This window comes from Pochonia chlamydosporia (assembly GCF_001653235.2).
Source record: "Pochonia chlamydosporia 170 chromosome Unknown PCv3seq00017, whole genome shotgun sequence".
NCBI classification, from domain to species: Eukaryota; Fungi; Ascomycota; class Sordariomycetes; order Hypocreales; family Clavicipitaceae; genus Pochonia; species Pochonia chlamydosporia.
In genome coordinates, this window is record NW_019154052.1 from 36,280 (window position 1) to 56,688 (window position 20,409).

Here is a 20,409-nt window from a genome sequence, read left to right on the forward strand (position 1 = left end):
ATATTTAATCTGCTATATTAGCTATATATAATAGTCTATCTACTTAGAAAGCTATAGTATAATAGAAAATACCTAGAATAGCTATTAAAGATTAACTTTCTGGCTTTTAGTTATAAATTAATACATATAAACTATATTAATAACGTGGGTGCATAGCAAGCCGGCTAGCATAGCAAGCCAGCCACCCTAACCTAGTTACATGCAAAGATTATACAAAACCACAACCACAATATAGGAAATTAATTAATCTTTACTGCTATCCTCTTTATTTAATATTTCTACATTAATCTAACAAGTTTGCGCGTTATAACTAGACTTACTGTACACACTATATTGCTAACCCTTTATCTTATCCTAAGGCTTATAACCTCTAGTTTAGCAATCTTCTTATTTTACCTGCTCTTCTATATTATTCTAGTCTTAAAGAGCCTATCCCTTGGTAATAGTTATACTACTGCCTTAATATAAATGTATTTTTCTAGCCCTATGCTACTTGCTTAGTATTATATTTGCCTCTTAAAGTTACTTAACTTTAGCCTTTAAGAGGGCTATCTTATATATAAGTCTGTACGTTCCCTTTGCAAATTAATCTATAGCAGATAAAATTAATATTAGCAAGCTTTCCTAGTGGCAGCTTATTTGCCTTTTAATAGAATTAGTTTATAAAGCTGCCTTGGTTAGGCTATTTAGGGTCTTTAGAACCTATAGATTTAGTAGCTTAAGTGCAGCTTTAACTAGCAATAGAGTTTATAGCTTTATATCTAGCTGTATTAATACACTTTATAGATTAAATAGAATAAGCCCTATACCTCTAAATGCTTCTTAGATATTTTTTTCTATTATTATAGCTTTAAATATAGCGTAAAACGCGGGTAGAAAGTCTAACTTTATAATGTGTATAATCTTTACTCTTATTAACCCTTTAATTTCTAGGCTATATGCCTTCTTTAGTAGCCTAAAATACCTAACATCTAATAGTTAGAGAATATGTGATAAATAAGCTAGCATATAGAGCGTAATAATCTTATAGTTCTTACAGAATACCTTAAATTCCGTTAAATAGTAGCTTTTATGCCTATCTATAATTAGAAGATAGTATATACCTTAGGTTTATAGTTTAGTATGCTTTTTAAAGTGTTAAATCTATTCTATAGCCTTCTTATTTATAGTCTAGCTATTAGGAGTTATAGAGATAACCTAATCCTTTAGTAGGGTACTATCTTTATACTAGTTTATAAGGTAATACTGCCCTATAATAATAATAAATAGTAGGATAGCCTAGCTATAAGAATTAATAGACTAGATTACTAAAACCTATTCTCTATTATCTAGCTAGGCTAAAGTTAGCTTGCTATATCTATCTAAGCTTATAATAACTATAGTAGTTAAGATTATGCCTATTATAAAGCTAGCCTTATTAAAGTTATAGAAATCCTTATTAAGAATGCTATATTTTATAACTGTATTATATATAAGCTTAAACTAAGGCTTAATTATCTTTAGATCTTTATATAAGGCTCTCTAATAGTTATATCTACACGTAAAATGCATAGTAAGCTCTTAGTAGCGCTTAATAAAGTTTAAAGCCTATTATAGTCTAATAGAAGGCGTATTATAATTAGCAAGCAGTTAATTTGCTATATCTTACACACTATAAAGCTAGAAAGGGAAAGATTAGGCATCTAGGTTAAGAATATATTAAATAATTATTAACTCCTCTAGATCTATAAGTTTTTAAGAATTAGGCATTATATCACATTATATAGTAACTCTATTTAGGCGATTGCTAAGTAGGCTACAGCTAACCCTATAGGCTTTTATAGTAGCTTAAATGCTTAATTCTAAATCTCTCTATATAGCCTTAATAGCTAAGATTATTTAGCTCTCTTTATTTAAGGATTCTATAATTTTTAGTGGAGAAATCTAAAGTTAAAGGAGGATAGTTACATTTCTGTAGTGGGGTAGCCGGCTTGCTATGCTGGCTAGCTCGCTATACACCCACGTTAGTTACTTACATAATAGCCTAAATATTATTAAATATACTAGTTATACATTAAGAACTCTACTTTTTTATCTCATATATTCTTACTAAGAGAGATAATTACTTAAGCTTTTAATATAATAATTCCTTCTAACCTTTTAGTAGGTCTATTTTAGGCTAAAGTATATAGAGCTATAGATTTATATTTAATTCCTTTAATATTAACCTATTTATTATATTAGGATTAAAGCTTCTAGTTATTATCTCTATAGATCTTAATAATCTTTAGGTTATTGTAACGAGCACTGTAATAGTAGTAGATAAAGCTAGGTAGCAGCAATAGGGTACGTTGTATTCAAGACTAAAGCTTGCTCCCACATGTGTATGTGTGAAGCGCTGGTGATATGCAGGCGAAGAGGCGGTGACACGCGGCAGAGAGCGGGGTGTCGCTTGTGCGTCGCGTGCACCTTACAGTTATAACGTGATTGCATAACGAGCTAGACAGCATAACAAGCTAGACACTATACAAGTATATATAAAGCTATACCCCTATTAAAACTACTAATAGTACCTAAAAATGGTTCTTCTAACATAGCACTTATTACTATATAAATAGTATAATTCTAGATTTATAGATACTTAGCTAGACTAGTTCTCTAAAAGTCCTTAAATTTCTTATTTATACTATATAAACCTTAGGTTCTCTATAAAATTATATATAACTTAATACTAAAATTTTAATAGTAACTTACATATATAGTTAAATATAAGATATATCTAAGAGAGCTATTTTAAGCTATTTTTAGTGGTTTTTACAAGGATATAAAAAGTGTATTTTTTGTGTGAGTGCGCGTGTCTAGCTTGTTATGCTGTCTAGCTCGTTATGCAATCACGTTAGGTATTAGTTCTTTTATATAATTATATTAAGTACTTAATAGTCTATATAGAATTAGAGTTCTCTATCTAGTTTTTATATAAAGAGTATAGGTATAAAAGCTATTAAGCTACTAGCTTAAATAAATCCTTTATCTAAAAGCTTAATAAAGGTTTAGTAAAGAATAACAAGTTTTTCTCTTAATATTCTATATAGAGACCTAAATAGTAGTTCTTTCTCTTTCCCCTTCTTATTAATTTATAAAGGGATATAGTAGTTAATTTTAATCTAATTTAGTAGTAGCTAGTCTGCTTTTTCTCTATTATAGATAGAAAGAAATTTATAATAATACTTAGGGAGCTTCTTATAAGGGTCTATTTATTTCTTTAGAGTAAAGGCCTTCTTAATGTCTTAAAGACTTACAGAAATCGCCAAGCTAGGAGTTTGCAGATCCTAGATCGTATTGTTACCTGCTTGTGCACTTTGTCGTGTAGGTTTCGAAAAGCCTTCCAAGACCCAGCAGCAGACATGCATCACGTTCTGTGGTTTTGACTTGGAGGCTGCGAGGATCCAACAGGTGGCTGACTATCTCAAGTTGCATCGGTTTGTGGCTCGTTCACGTACTAGATAATCTGGGCTTCGCTGGCGTTATCCACTTTCGTTTAAAGCTGCGGCCCGCCGTGAGACTTTAGGCTTTCGAAGGAAATACCGTCTTCAATGCTACCTTTCGAGCTCCTTATTGAGTCCTTCGTGGCTACGTACTTACTGATTCCTGCTCGATTACATATTCAAGTTTAGAGGCTAGTGGGTTGTCCGGACTAAGCGGATATGCCCAATAGTTTACTGGTCACATTAACTCACAACTTCCACATTCAGGATTCTTTTCATTATATGGGCTGAGCCATGTAATGGAAATTTCGGGTACATTTAGGCAGATTTCGGTCTTGCAGTCAACTTGAACCTATTGCCCATGGCCAAATTGGAGACCCTCTCATTCAAAACGTAGTAAAACCTACCCATGGCAATAGTAATGGTTCCAGGGGACATCTTACCCACTACAGTCCGCAACTGGAGCAGCTACAATACAAGCCACCAGGGTCAGAACAGGCCCTAAATGGTGGCTTTCTGAGCCCAACAAGACGGAGAGTAACCCCAAGGCCTACCCTCGTGGCCGTACCCGCCGGCGAAAAGAAGCATTCACCTGCCACATGGCGCTCAATTACTTGCCATGCCAAGGATGATTTGGCCGTGGGTACTGCCGAGCTGGGGCAAGATGAGGTCCACAAAGCGCCATAACCGTCTATTTTGTGCCTGAATCTGGGTGCGGACTACCTTGTAAGTCTTGCTAAGGTTACCACCCTGTGACAATACTATATCTCAATATCGCTCCAATCAGAGTGTAGATGGTCTCTGGAAACTCACCACGCTTGACTGTCAACATCAAAATCAACTCCCAAATCGCGCCTCACTTGCCTAACTCCTCGTTCTAGACTTACACAGTTCTGTATGGTAACCTAGTCTAATGCAAACCAGTTGAAGCAATGTAACCAAGAGTCCAGAGTTTTTCGACGTGCACGCCTCGTAGTCTCGTTATACCCGAAGATAACTTTACCATTTACCGTATGGTATCCATACTAAAGATATGCTTGTAGCCCACTTTTGAAGTTCCGAGGCCTAGACAAGGTCAGAAGTTGCAGACTAAACTCGCCGCGGCCGTAGCTGGGCTAGAATAACTGGCTTCGGCATTACACCCTTTCCATATTGCAACGTTTAATTATGTGCCACAATTTTTCCGTCTTTCCCATCCAGAACATCAAGCTGCTGCCAGGGTTGGCCGCTGAATATTGGGAGTTTGGTAACTAAGCATGGAAGGGGGAATCGTTTCTCATCTCGAGTTGCTCAAGTATATATATCCAGCTTCTACGTCCATGTAAACTGTAATTTGGCTCCCAGGTTCAGCAGTGCGCATCTCTTGATATCCTCAATTACTTGTACAAACGCTGGACTTGACTCCAGCACTGCTTACCGTCAAGATGCTCACCAAGGTATTTCTGTTCAGCATCTTGATTCGCCAATGTCAACTAATAATGGTCATCGTAGCTTGCCGTCACCTCCCTGCTGGTCAGCGCTGTTTGCGCTGTGCCCTATCCCCCCTCGGTTGCTGATTCCAGCGCCATCTCAAAGGTTGCCGCCTCGGTTTTCACCACGAAGAAACCCAATGGCGGTAACTTCATGCCCACCAGCCAGTCAAAGGCCACTAGAACTACCAATGCTGAGTCTCCAGCTGCGGCTGACCTTGAGCGCCGTCAAAAGGGCGAACGAGTCCAGAATGGCAACTTGGCCACTTACAACAGCGCCGACATTAAAGACGGCAACGGAAATGGTGTAGATTCCTACACGATGTATTGGGGTGACGGTAGTACCGGTCAAGGCTGGCCTGACAAGAACCGCTGGGTGTCTTTCGAGAACATGTTCAATAACTACAAGAACCAAATGTTCCAGTCTTGCGGCTGGCAGAACCCTCCTCAGCCAAACAACAGTGGGCCAGAAGTCGGGGCTATCTGGGATGGCATCCAGAAGGCCGCCGATGCCTCCGGAGTTGATCACCGATTAATCCTTGCTGTCATTATGCAGGAGTCTCACGGCTGCGTTCGCGCACCAACCACCAACTACGGCGTCCGCAACCCGGGTCTGATGCAGGACCACAATGGCCACGGGACATGCAATGACAACGGCCGGGTCCAGAACCCTTGCCCTTCCGCCACAATCTTTGAGATGATAAGTGAGGGAACTGCTGGAACCGACTCTGGAGATGGACTCGCCAACTGTATTAACCAGTCCGGACGAGGAGACGTCTCTGCTTTTTACCGTGCTGCTCGCATCTACAACTCTGGCTCTATTTCCAACACCGGACAGCTCCAGAATGGTATTGCTACTCACTGCTACGCCAGTGACATTGCCAAGTAGGTTTCCATGAAGAATTTACTGACTCTACAAATACTGACATGCGAGATTTAGTCGTCTTACTGGCTGGGTTAACGCTGGTTCAAAGTGCAACTGCGACAACAACCCCGGCAGCTGCGGTATTGTCACACATTAAGTGGTGAGATTGAGGTATATTGTATATAAATGGACTGATGTATATATTTTGCGCGCCATAAATAATTGAGACTTGCATTTGTTACTCACTTTCCGCTTCTTTTACTTCTCACCTGGCTCACAAACGACAGTGAAAAGGGTGGGGTTGAGCTGATAGTCTTACAATGATGGATAACCGCCTGAGAAGAATCCATCCGGATCGTAGGTCTTCTTCAGTTGTCTTAGTCTCTGCAGTGTCTCCTTTCCGAATGTAGCCTCAACATCTGTGTCGATACTAGGCATCAGATTTCCATAAGCAACTCCCTCGAAAACATCACCGGTGGCCTTCAGTTCGTCCACAGTCCCGCCCGCCATGTCAATCGCTGCATCGTTTGCTTCTGAGCTGACCATCATGTTATCATGCCGACAAATGAGCGGGAGCAGTCGATGACGATACCGCAGTGGGAAGCACGCCTTTGGGTTGGCTTGGATTGCTAGCCCATGGGCGAAGTGGCTGGGGCTGCCCATGTAGACGCCTTTGGTATTGCGATATCGCCGGTTCAACACCGACACAACACTTCTTGTAAGACCTTTTGTGATGACTCCACGAAGATAGCACGGTGTTGGCTGCGAAGAAGGGACCGCCTTGACAAAACTGGCAAAGTCCACTGAGGAGGAGAAGTCAGCTCCATTGTATACTAATTTCTTGGGGGCAGAATATCGGAAGAACAGCGTTACTTACTTTCGGAAACATTACCAGCTAGCGAGCCTGATAACGACTTCATCTTATCCAGAAAGCGGTAACCATTTGTTAAGTCATCGCCCGGCTTTGCACACCAAGCAAAGTAAAAGCATACTTCTGGGTTGAGTGGATTTGGATTCCGGATATACAGATCCCCTGCAAATTCCGTCGGAAGATTAGGCTCGATGTTGTCGGACCATTCTGTCAGTGCAGACTCCCAATCACGATGTTCAAGCTTCAGGGCGCCGATTAGAAGTTTCGGTTGCGGGTAGATCTTGACTGTAAGCTGCGTCACCACACCCCATATACCATTACCGGCGCCTCGCAGGGCCCAGAGTAGTTCGGAGTTGTGGTTTTCATCAACCTGAATTATTGAGCCATCGGCGAGAACAAGTCGTCCTGCAAGAATCTGATCAACTCCAAGTCCGTAGGCTGAGGCGTACATGCCGTATCCGCCTCCCATAGCCCAGCCAACATAGCCGACCATCGGGTGCCAACCTATTGGAGTAAATAGACCACGATCCCCTAGAATTGGCGCAAGTTCACCTGTTAGAATACCGCCCCCGACATCAGCGCAGTTCTTTCCCTCGGCGATGGTCACAGAATTCAGACCACGTAAGTCCAGGACAATCCCATTGTCTGCTCTCGAAATGTTCCTTCCGGCCAAGTCAGACCCTCCAGAGCGAATGCCCAAGGGCAAATTCAGTTTCCTGGCTATTTTAATGGTGTCCGCGACATGAATTTCCTCAGAAGCTCGGATAACAGCTACCGGCTTCACAGATATCGCCTGATTGAAGGTGGAGCTCAGCCCCTTATACGAAGGATCAGAGCGAGTATAGACAATTTGCGGAAATTTCTCATGTAAAGGCAAAAGACCTGGTGCGTCCTTATCAATGTTGTATTTTGTCCTCGTTGCAGCAGGGACGCTCTGAGGCGTTGTGGAGATGGTTTCGAAACGCATTGTGCGGCCCGGGCGGGATAAGATGTGTGTGGCGATAAGTCGAAGCTCGTTAAGTTTATTTATTTTTCTGTTAGTACAAACTTCTAACGAAAGACATCATGTATTTTATTTATCAAGAAGAGTTGAGCAACGGGGATGCTGTGTCGAATTTATAAGCCAAAATGAGGCCATAAGATGTGGCTTCAGCCACGAGTCACTGACCAGCTAAAAGATGACACGGCCCGTCGCTGAATATCTGCAGCGGCTCGTTCGGTATCAGTTCCCTGCCCGCTCTAAGTGGTAGGCCACAGATAATTTTCCCATTCTCAACTGTAAGCCTTGCATTAGCTGAGGCCTTTGGGGGAGCATATGTTCCACTTTAGAGCTGCATACAGCTACATCCAGCTTTCAGGAGTAGCGGCTGGATAACGCGCAGCCCATGTCATCCGGGCTTGAAACATGTATGCCGTCCTGCGGAGTTCCGCGCGGAGTGCCGCAAATGTGGGGAGATCTTGACTTGCCGGACAAGGAGCACTTATGCGGTTGTTGTAAAAGTATAAGAACGAATACATTCGCCGAGGATTTTCACACTCGCCTCAAATTATCTAATTCGCATTGGCTAACGGTTACGGACTTGAGTTTTAATTGAGTTTGCCTTACAAACATTGCATGCGAAAATGTCCCAAACCGCCGAGTCCCTCCCCAAATGGTTCGACCAACTCTTCGGGAGCCTCTTTTTCCAACCTGACGATGACCTTGCACTAAAGACGTTTACTGAAGGGTTTAGTCCCGACTTTACCGCCCGGTAGGTGATATACGGGTTGGCAACGCAAAGAAGACACCTGACCGTGAACAAATGTGAATATCTAGCATCAATAGCACCAAGTTCACATACGCACAGTTCAAAGAGTTCATTATTACAGCACGAGATAGCAATACATTCACACCACTGTCGCGGGACGAGATCATGACTTGGAATGCCCCTGAAGCGTCTGGAGCAGGGAGTGTGGTCCAGAGCGGCTGGTTTGCAGCGAAAAACAAGCAAACGGGTGAAGTTTCCAGAACAAAGGCCGTTACTCTGGCCACCGTGGGCGTTGTAGATGGAAAGAGGGTGCTATTAGAGCTGGCAGAGACAAGCAAAGGAGAGTAGTCTATGGCCTGTAGGTTTCTTCGGGCAGATATGTAGGCGACCTAGCTGGTTAATATGATGAATGCTGGCAAAAAGAAACGAGTCTCTCCGTATCTATAAAGTGGCCAGTTCTTGAATATGACAACGCATATGGCAATTCAATATAGCTAATCATTGTAGGTGAAGTTACTGTGTCATCGCGTCTGTGGGACAGGTGGTTGACTGCTTGCCGTTGTGTCAGATCCGATGAGATTCTAACCATGACAAACTATCCCAATTCACGACGATGTCAGCTTTGAAACGGTATTTAGTGTTTAGTTTCTAACAAACCATTGGCGAATGTAATCATGGCGCTTCTCCATGAACCTGGCCAATCCGAACAATTGTGGATTATGCGGATCTCCGTGCGGACTGCCGCAGGAAGGGGAAACGTTGCCAGTGACATCTCAAGACATCTCAAGAACTCATGTTCTTAATTCAACTAGATCGTATCACTCTGTTCTGAACATGGACGCCATAATGCCACATAACAGTGTTCAAGACTCGATATGGCTTCGTCAAGTGCATCGTTAGACTCTTTCCTCACAACGCATCCGTCCCTCCGACGACTTAGACGCTCCGATCCACAGTTTGACGAGACAAAGGCCTGTTTACTGTCCATAAAAATGACCCTTCCATTATCCTAGGTGCTCGGTGCAGTGATACTGCTCGTTTGACTAGTCAGCACCACTTTAGGTGGTGCGAGAACATTTTCGAGGACCTAAAGTGGAGTGAGGCACGGGTATAGGCTGCCGTAATGCACCCTTCCCGTCTATATCCGCTTTAACTTAGTCATTCCTCGTCGCTTGGCGAACATGTAACTATGCAGTAATCGCTTCAAGCTCGGTTTTGATCGCGCTCGTTCTTGAGACACCCCGCATCGCCGGACGACCGAACCTTTGCGAGAAAAGGGGGATACGAGTTCCACCATGCAGACTCCTGGAACTCGCTCTCGCCAGGGTAAGTAGCCTCCATGTCGGCTTCTGCCTTTCTGCTGAATTTGGCCGAGACTGATGTTGGACAGGCTGTCTAACATGCAGGAGCCGCCACAGAAAATGTGATGAGGGTAAACCTGTATGTCAGCTTTGTCACAAAACCGGTCGTAAATGTGAATATGACAGTGGACTTCGATGGGCGTCGATGAATCGTCCGGAACCCATGGCCCCCGACCATATGGTGAGAACTACGAAGAGAAAGCGGCCCAGACGGCAGTTACAATAAGGGTCTAATCAAGAAACTGCGTGCTCCATTGAGCCCACGACCTTGGTAAACCTCACAAGTTCAGTCACCGACAATAAGTTATGTTCGGAAACACTTGATAGTCCGTTGTCAGGTGCTCCTCCACTCGGCGACAACTCTACGATGGACGCTGTGCCTAGCCCTTACGAAGGAGGCACAATATGTAACGATATATTTTCTGAACAACAATTTACTAATCTCATGGCATCAATTAACAATACAACCGATTGGATAGGGCTTGAGCAGGATCAAGCGCTCTTGGCTTCGTGCCATGGCATGAGTTTGCCGAGTTCTTTCAAGGCTACACTTAATCTGGATGCTTCGTGTGACGACCGATCGCGACCCGGGACCGAACATGAGCCCCTAAGTACCGGAAGCGCACTGACATGGACTGATCCCGGTCTTATTCCCTGGCTGTCGCCAACTCTCGCTTCTCCAAGTGAAGAGCTTGCCTTCAGTTACTGTAAAAACTCACCTTCTCTTGGCTCGCTGCATGCTGATGCACTAACAGGGCCATAGATATTAACGATGCCTCGACTCGCATTCCGGCTTTCGATAGTCCAAAGAATCCTTACCGGAAGCTTTGTTTAGTCGCCATATCGTATCCTCTGCTTCTTCAGACAATTCTGTACGTTTCCGCAATTAGCATGAAGAACCATGACAAGGGGGATGAAGATGCAATTACCCATTGCCGCGCTCAAGCCCTGTTGTTGCTGCAAAAGGCCGCTGCCATGCTGGAGACCCAGAAGGCCGCTGGAGGCCCAAAATGGATGGACCATGACCAAATCCTCTCGGTATTATCGTTGAGAGAGGTGACCTTGGTAGCTTATCTTATGCATATCGCTGCGGAGGTCATGGTGGGCAGTCAAACGGCTGGGGCTTACTTGCAAGATGCATACAGCCTGATGATCGAGCTCGACTACATCGATCATTTGCCGCAAAGATTCTACGCGCGATTCCTCACACAAAGATTTGCTATGATAGATGTAGTACTCTCATTCTTACGGCATCGGAAGCCATTCGCGCCGAAACATTTCGTCTTGTGCCAGCCGATCGAGGGGGTGGATGAGCAAGAACCATCTTTCCGCGAATTAACAGGCTGTCCTCAGGCAGTTCTTTCGTTCCTAGCCAGACTTTCGATTCTCGCCAATGAAATCAGTCGCGACAGTTGCGCACATATTGCAGAGGCCTACCAGTTGGAGAGCGAAATGCGCCTCTGGGGAGCGCTTAGGTATCCTGGTCCCTTGTCTGGGAATGCCCCCCTGCTGGAGATTATGCCCGGTGATGGCGCTGGCGCCCGTGACGTTCGCTAGATACAATTAGACATTTTGGGCGAATGCTTCTACTGGGTTGCGCACCTACTACTGGCGCGAAGAGTCCTTCTAGACTCTACAGCATCTGGTCGCGTGCAGTTGTATAGACAACACCTCTTTGCCCTCATGGATCGCCTCCCGGCTGGCTGTGGGCCAGACTCCTCATTACCTTTTCCGTTCTGTATGGCAGCTCGGGAGGCGATGAGCAGTCAAGATAGAGAATGGGTGCGTCGAAAGCATGCCGACATGTTGAGCCAATACCGTGATCGTTCGAGAGAGCTTATGATGGGCCTGACAGAGGAGATCTGGAGAAGGAATGATTATGACATGGCAGCCATGACGGAGGAATCTCTTTCACCCAATATCTGGGTAAATGACGATATCTATATTGGCATTTTGGACTCTCAAGCTTCGCATTTTGTGTTTTAGCCTGACTTGCCCTTGCGCGTTTTATGCCTCCACACCTACCCGCGGCAACGGCAGGCGATGCAATGACGGTTATTGAAAACGCTATTGCAGCACTATGAGTCGAGGGATGAAAGGCTTATATAGGGAGCCAAGCTGTTATGCTGTGGAAAGTCCGGCCTATTTTAGCAAAAGCCCAGTCAGTCGCAAACTGGAGACGGTGAGCGCCTCGTAGGTTGAAGCTGGCCTTCCTTCGTCTTGCATGAAGTATCTTGCTTAAGGTGACAGCCGTATAGGCCCGGATTCGTACTAACTCTAGAGGGAAGCCTCTACCGAACCTAATAAAACCCTTACAGCTACGGACGTACCTTAGCTTACACTGCACTACATACATGTTTGGTACCTGAGTTAAGGTATGCTCCCCTTCTATGTTACCAAAGCGGAAGTGTGTGTCGCGGTGGGGATCTCGATTAGTAACATTAAAGCCTAGATTTCGATAGAGGGGAGAATACACAAGGCACTGCACCCGTTGTTTCGGTACAGCGCCTCTCTGCTCATTTTCTTCGGAATGGAAGCAAGTGAAGATTCAAGTGTTCCTATGGCACCGGAATCGGGTCCCGCCAAGTGCTGCTCTAGTAGAAAACGTGGAGCAAGCAAAAGTGTTAGGCTACTCTATCCTTCTGACCTATAAGTCCAACACATACACCTCATATCTTCTCAAGTAGCTTTACCTTCTCACTTCATAACTACTACCTTGGCTCGCCCTTGCAAACTACCTTTCAATAGAAGAAGGATCTCGGTTCCCCTAGGGACCGCACCATCTTTACTTTAGTGTAACGTCTCTGCCGTCATCACTCTTGTCGTCACTATGCCGCAATCTCTCACGGGGGTCGATGTGAAACTAGAGCTGCGAGATAAAACTCTTTTCCACCAAGCATCGTATGTCCATGGAGAATGGGTCACGGCAGCTTCAGGAAAGACATTCGACGTCATCGATCCCGGGAGCGGTGCAATCTGGGCCACTTGCCCAGACAACGGTCCCGAGGATGTTAACAGAGCTATTGAATCATCCCAAAAGGGTTTCCTAGAGCACTCAGCCCTAACCGCGCGCAAGAGGGCACAGCTGCTTCTAGAATGGCACCAGTTAGTGACGGAGGCTCGTGACGATCTTGCCAAGCTCCTGACGTACGAGACCGGAAAGCCACTGGCCGAGGCCTACGGAGAAGTTGATTACTCTTTGGGCTTCTTGTGGTGGTTTTCTGGCGAGGCAGAGCGGGTTTCGGGTTCCATAGGCGCCTCTTCTGTCCAGAATCGAAGGGTTTTGGTGATTAAGCAACCAATCGGCGTTACGGTTGCCCTCGTTCCGTGGAACTTTCCCATTGCCATGATTCTTCGCAAGGCCGGCGCAGCGCTTGCCGCAGGCTGTTCGATGATTGTCAAGCCATCCCCAGAAACACCTTTAACCTGCCTGGCCCTCGCGGATCTGGCTACACGCGCAGGGTTTGCTCCTGGTGTCTTCAACGTCCTGACCACTTCGCTGGATAACACGCCGAAGCTGTCCGAAGCCATGTGCACACATCATTACGTGCAGAAGGTCACCTTCACCGGTAGCACAAGGGTTGGCAAGATCGTGGCCGGAATCTGCGCAAGGAACCTCAAGAAATGCACTATGGAGCTCGGCGGTAACCGCCCCTTTATTGTCTTTGACGATGCGGACCTTGAGCAGGCTGTCACGCAGTTGATGGCTTTGAAATGGAGGAACGCAGGACAGGCTTGCATCACCGCGAATCGTGTGTATGTTCAAGCTGGTGTGTATGACAAGTTTGCCAGCATGTTCGCTTCCAGGACGCGCGAGTTTAAGGTAGGCCACGGCATCGACCCATCCACGACCTTTGGCGCGGTCACTGCTGGGTTGGAAAGGGCCGAGTCACAGGTCCAGGACGCACTGGAGCACGGCGCCCAGCTAGCGACAGGTTCTGGAAAGCGTTTTAATGGGCAGTTCATGGAATCAGTCGTTCTCACGGGCATGACGCAAGAAATGAAGATGGGACATGAAGAGACCTTCGGCCCTGTGTGCGGTCTCTTCAAGTTTCACACCGAGGAGGAGGCTGTCAGGTGGGCCAACTACACAAGCCTGGGCCTGGCTAGCTATGCCTTCACGAAGAACGTCGACCGACTTTGGAGGATGTTCGAGAAGTTGCAGGCAGGCATGATTGGTCTTGTAAGTTTGTACTTCCTTACCCGTCTCTGACAATATGCTGATGTAGATCGAGCAGAACACAGGAAACGGCTCTTCTTCTGAGAGTCCATTTGGAGGCATCAAGCAGTCTGGTTACGGCAAGGAAAGTGGAAAGGATGTTGCTGTCTCTGAATATTTGGTCGAGAAAACTGGAACTTTGACAGTTCGGTAATCCTTGAACTGCACAACTTCATGGTAATGACTTAAGCTAATGAACTGATTAATAATCAAACTGGTAGGACTTTCGTATTTCATAGTTTACCACTGAGCCATCGTGGAGACCAGACCGTCATGTGTGCTCCATGAGTAGCAAACATGTGTTATTTTTGATGGCGAATCGTGGTCTTAATGAAGTTAAATGTGGCAATCTTCGGCTAGATACCTTCATGAAAGCCTATGGAGAGACCGGGAGCTACTTCCCGTCTATATAGAATGGGCCTCCGAGTAGCGTTCTAATACTCAGTGTCTGATTATTTAGTACGATCCAAGGTGCACAGGGTCTCCAAATCCATAAAATTGGGACATTCTACAGGAGATATTTAGTTATGCCACCCGACATCTTCTATCATTTACTTCCACTACACCCGTCTGATAATCGTAGACCGAGGTTCACGAGCCTCTTTCGCAAACTCGGCTACAAGGTCGTTTGACACAATATATGATGGAACTTTGTCACATTGCCCCATGCCTATGCCAACCACTGCGATGCGTCATGTGGGTCGCTGTATCAAGATATTGACCTGACCCAAAGTAGTAATGCGACTCGCACCGGAAGCTGTTGCCGGTCCGGCCCCTTCCACCCTGCCGGCAACTGGGATGTCGTCTGTTGACCGAATTGTGAAGCCTGGCGAGTTGGGATCAGGTTTAAATACCAAGTCGTGAGATGATCCATATCTGTAACAGCACAATAATCGAACGACCCTTGTTGTTGCTTGAGACATCAATAGAATTCACAAACAATGCCCCATTACCCAGTTGACAGCCCCGACGGACAGTCTACCGTGACGAAGCTGGCACTGAACGAAAACACGCAGAAGCATGTTGACGACTGGAGCCAGTATGTCCGGGGAGGCTTTCCTACTCTACCAGTAAGTGATTGTTGAGTCTGCAGGCCCCGACGCTGCTAACGCGTTGACACCAGGTTGCTGTAGAGTCTGCTGATGGCCATATCATCACAGATGTCGACGGCAAGAAGTACATTGACTTTATAGGTCAGTTCGCCGTGATGAATTTTGGGTACTCCAACCCCAAGATCGCCAAGGCCGTTGCGGACCAAGTCTACAAGATGCCCCTGAGCGGCACCTACCACATCAGCCTTCTGTACACCGAGTTCGCTAAACGCGTGACCAAGGTAAGAAATACCCCCCCTTGCTGTTCACCTAACGAAGAGTTGCAGCTGACCTTTTCACTTAGAAATTCGGGTTTGACTCTGTTGTTACCATGCTGAGCGGCTCTGAAGCCGTCGAGTCTGCTGTCAAGACAGCGCGAAAATGGGCCTATTTGCGAAAGGGAATTCCTCAGGATCAGGCACACGTCCTGACTGTCGACCAATGCTACCATGGCTTGACTCTGTCCACTATGCCCATGGCTACTGTCTGTGCGAAGCGTAAGTGTCTGCCCAATTGTAGCACAAAACTTCCTAGCACTGACAGCATGCAAGACTTCGGCCAGCACCTCCCCAACGTTGGCCCTTACGCACCCACCAGCGGAAAGCTCATCCCCTTTGGAGACATTCAAGCCCTGGCTGAGTGTTTTGAGCAAGACGGTGACAAGCTTGCGGCGTTCATCGTTGAACCCGTGCAGGGCTGGGCAGGGTATGTTCACCGACGTGGTTCTTGTCACAATGAAGATACTCATGGCCGTGTAGCACCATCGTCCCCCCACCTGGTTACCTGAAAGTCGTCCAGAAACTCTGCAGGAAGCACAATGTTCTACTTGTCTGCGACGAGATCCAGGCTGGATACGGCCGCACCGGCAAGGACCTCTCATTCCAACAGGAACCAGAGCTTGAGCCCGACATGGTTACCATGGGCAAGGCTGTAACTGGAGGTTGGCTCCTGCAATCACACTACGCTCGAAGAGTATACTGACATGACAAGGTTACTACCCCATGTCCGTCATCATGGGAAAGAGCAATGTTATGGACTTGATCCAGAAGAGCGAGATTCTCTCGACCTTTGCTGCCTCCCCAATTGCATGCGCAGCAGCCCTGGCATCCCTAGATGTTCTCGAAGAGGAGAAACTGGCGGAAAGATCTGAGAGACTGGGAGAGGTATTAAGGAAAACAATTAAAGCCCTCAACCCCCCCTATGTGAAGGAATTGCGAGGCCCAGCACTCTTTCAGTCTCTAGTTCTCGACCTTTCCATACCTGGCCTTACCCCTCGCCGGGTCTCAGCTCTTGCCATGCACTGAGGTGTACTGGTTGGCATTGGAGCTGATCGCCTACGGTTCAGCCCTCCTCTGGCAATATCAGAAGAGGACCTGGTCAAGGCTGTGACGGTTGTTGCCCAAGCAATCGAGGATGTCACAAAGCTGGGAGATTTCCCCGGCAGTGAGTTCTTGAACTGAGAAACATGTCAAAGGAGAGTAGGAAGTCAATATAGCTTTATATCAATCTGAAGAGTAATTAACTAAGTGAGACCCAGCGCCGTCGTACCCATTAGAGCTTTCCGACGAGGCTTCCCCAGGCTTCGCTATATCATGGCAAAGTGGCAGGCGTGTCTCTTTCAGGCCAGAGTCTGAGCCGGACCGCCATTGAGATTTTTGTAAACCGAGCTACTAGCATGCCTGCGCCAGGACCAATGGCCAGCTTACATATTATACATGGCAAAGCCATGGAAGGCTCGGCCACGTAGAGATTAGTACCGGAAGTTAGAGAACCAGGTGCTATTGGAAATTATTGGGCATTCACTCGATGAATCATTGACGGAGGCGGCAAAGATGTGGACTGAAGACTTTTTCGAGAAAATGAGGCAGGATAAGAGTGCTGCAGATTGTATGTTCCTGGCTTTCATACCGCCTGAGCAATTGGATCTGGCGAAACTGTACAGGGGAAACTTGGCTGAGATGAAGAGGTTTAAGACAAAGTTGGATGCAGACAATGTGTTCTCTCATGGTGTGCCTCAACTGTAGATCTGAATGCTCGGCACTTGGGCTCGCAATTCCCCTAATAGACATATTTACATGTATGCTTGGCGTAAAACTTTCTAAGCGCAAGCAGCCGGCACAGGTGTATGGGAATGTTGACCGCGGTTGTATTTGTGCCGGTGTCAACATAACGAGTTAGAGTAAACCAGGGTTCGGCTACATGATAACTAGTGGTAAATACTCAAACCTGTTCAGCCTAGATAATGACAGCCCCACGTACCGCTAGTGAGTTGACTAGAAGACTGCGAATGATTCCAAATGGCGGCGAAACATTCTCAAAGCACCACCCAAACTTGGCTTTTCTGGGGCACCAGGGACACCCTTTGACCTCTATGAACCAGATCTCAAGTCAAGTCTGGTGTGCTTACGTCCTACAACCTCGGGCGCGCGTAGGTCTTCAAAGGCGCCTTGAAATCACAACAAGCTGCTTATCTCAGCCTTGTGTTGAAGAACAAAACCAACACATGAGGCAATTTGTTTTTCTTCCACAAACGTTGATTTCTCTTCCTCCTTTCCTGCCTAGTGACCTCTCATCATGCCTGTTTCACAAATGGCGTCGCTTCGCCGGAAGTCTTGCAGGCCATGTGCTAAGTCGAAACGGCGATGCACCCTCGACTTTCCCATCTGCCAACGATGCGTCGCCAGAAGATTAAAGTGTGTGTATCCTTGGGCTACGACGAATTCATTTATTGCGAATAGCAACACTTCCGGCACTGGCGCGATATTGGGCACTGCAGCCGCTACATCTCAAGTCGACCATAACCATGAGATCTGCAATCCACAGTCGTTGGAGGCAACATCATCAACATGGCTGACAAGCACCACATCCAGCGACGACGCCGCGATCATTGGTCTTCCTAGTTATATGCCACTTTCTTTACATAGTCTTGCCTCGCTGCCGAAACCAATCTCTCCGGCCATGCTGGCTCTCCTGCAAGATCTCACCTGGCAGAATACAGCTTTGTCGCCAATGTCGGAGCTGGCCATCGCCTCATCAACGACAGACATGGCTATAAATGCTGATGTTTCTTGGGATGAGGGCCCTATTACTTCGAATTCTTATTACCAGCCACGTTGCGAGTATGCAAGCCAACGATTTGTCGCTCAAGCAAATGCATTGGCCGAGGTTGGACACACAACTTTCATACACCACTCACAAATCCCAACATCTGCAGTTCTCCAAGACGCTCTATCATCCAGTGCATTAAATGCCATGCGTAATCCCTCCAACAGCGCCGTTGTGCGGAATGTAATCGGACAACGTGCTACCCTGCTGGTAGATGCTGTTGACGCTGTAATCACTCAGTCCGCGTTCACACAGATCGACCTCTTACCGCCTATACAGGCGTTGCTGATCTACCAGAGCATACGGTTATTCTGTATTAACGATATCTCCCAACGGTCGCAGGCGGAAGGACACGAGCTGCGGCTAAAAGCGTGGCTGCAGATTCTACGCAGACAACTCCGACCCATACGTGACAACTTGGACTGGGCGACTTGGGTGCGGGAGGAGAGCATGCGACGAACAGTATTTTTTGCAGAAATGCTTATTGCTGTACATTGTTTTCTGAAGCACGGGTGGGATAGAGCAGAAGCCCGCCTGGCGCCATTGAGCTTCACTGCACAGGTAGCTTTGTGGGAGGCACAATCAGCAGCGGAATGGGAAAGGGCTTGGATAGCGCTGCCGAGAAGGGAGATTAGGATGATGACACTAGACCAAGATCTGGCATTGGTTACGCCTGCCGACGCAGAAGAGTCGACTGTTGTTTTGCGGGCAATACACTATGGCTTAGATGAGGTGGGGAGGTGGTTAGGCGGCGATGGAGAGGTTTTGCGACGATGGGGGTTAAGGACGTGACAGATATCCAGATACTGGCACTGTACTTGTTACGGTATTAAATTTTGAGAATTCTTTTTAGTCCCTGTAGCTAGGTAAGTGGCTCTAAGGTGCTCCATCTAATGGACACATCATACGAGGAGAAGAGATGAAATTCTATTATACCAAAGGGGCCGGGTAAAGGCGAAGGCAGCCCTCTATGGTCATACTTCGTTATGGAAAATGGGAAGACATAAATCACATACAATGTTCTCACAGATCCAAGCTACAAGTAAGACGGCTTAAAACATGCAGGCGTGCAATTATGTACTCTCTCTTTACTATTATAGAGTCTTTGAGTCCAAGCTTAACGGTTAGTAGGTCTCCTCTGCCACGCCATACTCGCCAAAGTTAAGAGCCCAAGCGTGAGGTTGTTCATGCTGTAAAGTATAGACGAATGTTGGTCACCTACCAGACTCCTTCCCCCCAGCTTGAAGATTGAGTGTCTGCTAATTTGTGCGCACCACTATCTACGTTGTCCCCAAGTCCTTTTTTGTGAAGAAGTCCACTGGAAATACCTTTACATTAAAGGCGAAGCTTTCACGCAAACGTCGCGATCAATGCCGTAACACCGGATGTCCACGCTCCAGCGTATATAACCATGCGCCATTTGTGCAACCAATCCCAGTTTCCGATTAATCTCAGGGCCTCTTTGTCCTCGGTTTCTGACAGTTCCTCTTTCTGATTCAACGCACCAAGTGACTTATTTGTTGGCTGTATCATAAACCCAGTGTACACAATTGCGCTAGCGCTGCATGCGGCAGAAGTGAGAGAGAGACTTCGAACCAGAGGCAAGGCAGTAAGTCCAACGGCGGATAGGTGAAGCCCGATGGTGATTGCGGTTCCGCGGATGACATAGTACTACGAGAATGTAAGCGCTTAGAAAGGGTTAACAAATTAGTAGCTTAGGCCAACCGTACAGATGCCCTGTCGAAGAAGAGCTTCCACACGCGCACACGAGATCTGGTAGTCAGTTGGCTGCTACCAATCTCATCCTTGATTATTGGTAGGGGCCCACAGAGTGAGAGCCCAACATTTCCGAATAGGAGTGAAGACGTGACAAGCAGTCCCAAGCTTAATGGATATGCTGCTGTTGGAATTGTGTTGATAAAGCGCGACATGATGTGGGTATGAATCAAAAGACGGGATGATTAGGGAGGGGCTGTCCCAGGCTTCAAAGGTTAGCATAATCCGTACCCAAGCCCCTCTTATAGCAATTTGATGTGTTGTTGTATTAGGGGCATAAGCAGTGCTCGACGCACCTCGTCCAACAGAATCTCACGTGGAGATGGATATCCGGAATGCAGTTCAGGTGGGCAACCGCGCGGCTTGAGTTAGCCAACCGGAGACCTCACAATTCCACCTAAACGCTCTTCTTGCATTCAAGACGCATCCAGACTTATCAC

At 46.4% G+C, this 20,409-nt stretch overlaps 8 protein-coding genes across 8 annotated transcripts; 6 read left to right on the forward strand and 2 right to left on the reverse strand.

Annotated features, from left to right (window-relative positions):
• Window positions 1–4,888: 4,888 nt before the first annotated feature.
• On the forward strand, window positions 4,889–5,955 carry VFPPC_11289 (glycoside hydrolase; the record flags this gene model as incomplete). Its single annotated transcript, XM_018289525.1, has 3 exons — window positions 4,889–4,900; window positions 4,956–5,818; window positions 5,874–5,955. 3 exons carry the CDS (start codon window positions 4,889–4,891, stop codon window positions 5,953–5,955), a joined length of 957 nt encoding a protein of 318 aa, XP_018136686.1.
• Window positions 5,956–6,113: 158 nt separating this feature from the next.
• Window positions 6,114–7,636, reverse strand: VFPPC_11288 (FAD/FMN-containing dehydrogenase; the record flags this gene model as incomplete). Its single annotated transcript, XM_018289524.1, has 2 exons — window positions 6,114–6,601; window positions 6,676–7,636. The coding sequence occupies 2 exons, from the start codon at window positions 7,634–7,636 to the stop codon at window positions 6,114–6,116; spliced, it is 1,449 nt and encodes a 482-aa protein (XP_018136685.1).
• A 656-nt stretch (window positions 7,637–8,292) lies between these two features.
• On the forward strand, window positions 8,293–8,765 carry VFPPC_11287 (hypothetical protein; the record flags this gene model as incomplete). Its single annotated transcript, XM_022428745.1, has 2 exons — window positions 8,293–8,420; window positions 8,486–8,765. The coding sequence occupies 2 exons, from the start codon at window positions 8,293–8,295 to the stop codon at window positions 8,763–8,765; spliced, it is 408 nt and encodes a 135-aa protein (XP_022283962.1).
• Window positions 8,766–10,145: 1,380 nt separating this feature from the next.
• Window positions 10,146–11,335, forward strand: VFPPC_14900 (fungal specific transcription factor domain-containing protein; the record flags this gene model as incomplete). The annotated part of the gene is made up of 2 exons (XM_018292668.1): window positions 10,146–10,485; window positions 10,542–11,335. 2 exons carry the CDS (start codon window positions 10,146–10,148, stop codon window positions 11,333–11,335), a joined length of 1,134 nt encoding a protein of 377 aa, XP_018136683.1.
• Window positions 11,336–12,608: 1,273 nt separating this feature from the next.
• On the forward strand, window positions 12,609–14,151 carry VFPPC_18404 (succinate-semialdehyde dehydrogenase; the record flags this gene model as incomplete). Its single annotated transcript, XM_022430021.1, has 2 exons — window positions 12,609–13,961; window positions 14,017–14,151. 2 exons carry the CDS (start codon window positions 12,609–12,611, stop codon window positions 14,149–14,151), a joined length of 1,488 nt encoding a protein of 495 aa, XP_022284935.1.
• Window positions 14,152–14,938: 787 nt separating this feature from the next.
• Window positions 14,939–16,392, forward strand: VFPPC_11284 (ornithine aminotransferase protein; the record flags this gene model as incomplete). The annotated part of the gene is made up of 6 exons (XM_018289522.1): window positions 14,939–15,067; window positions 15,121–15,330; window positions 15,393–15,585; window positions 15,640–15,793; window positions 15,847–16,028; window positions 16,079–16,392. 6 exons carry the CDS (start codon window positions 14,939–14,941, stop codon window positions 16,390–16,392), a joined length of 1,182 nt encoding a protein of 393 aa, XP_018136682.1.
• Window positions 16,393–17,662: 1,270 nt separating this feature from the next.
• VFPPC_11283 (fungal zn(2)-Cys(6) binuclear cluster domain-containing protein) lies at window positions 17,663–18,985 on the forward strand (the record flags this gene model as incomplete). Its single annotated transcript, XM_018289521.1, has 1 exon — window positions 17,663–18,985. The coding sequence occupies one exon, from the start codon at window positions 17,663–17,665 to the stop codon at window positions 18,983–18,985; it is 1,323 nt and encodes a 440-aa protein (XP_018136681.1).
• Window positions 18,986–19,543: 558 nt separating this feature from the next.
• VFPPC_11282 (hypothetical protein) lies at window positions 19,544–20,124 on the reverse strand (the record flags this gene model as incomplete). Its single annotated transcript, XM_018289520.1, has 2 exons — window positions 19,544–19,864; window positions 19,930–20,124. 2 exons carry the CDS (start codon window positions 20,122–20,124, stop codon window positions 19,544–19,546), a joined length of 516 nt encoding a protein of 171 aa, XP_018136680.1.
• Between the last annotated feature and the right edge of the window lie 285 nt (window positions 20,125–20,409).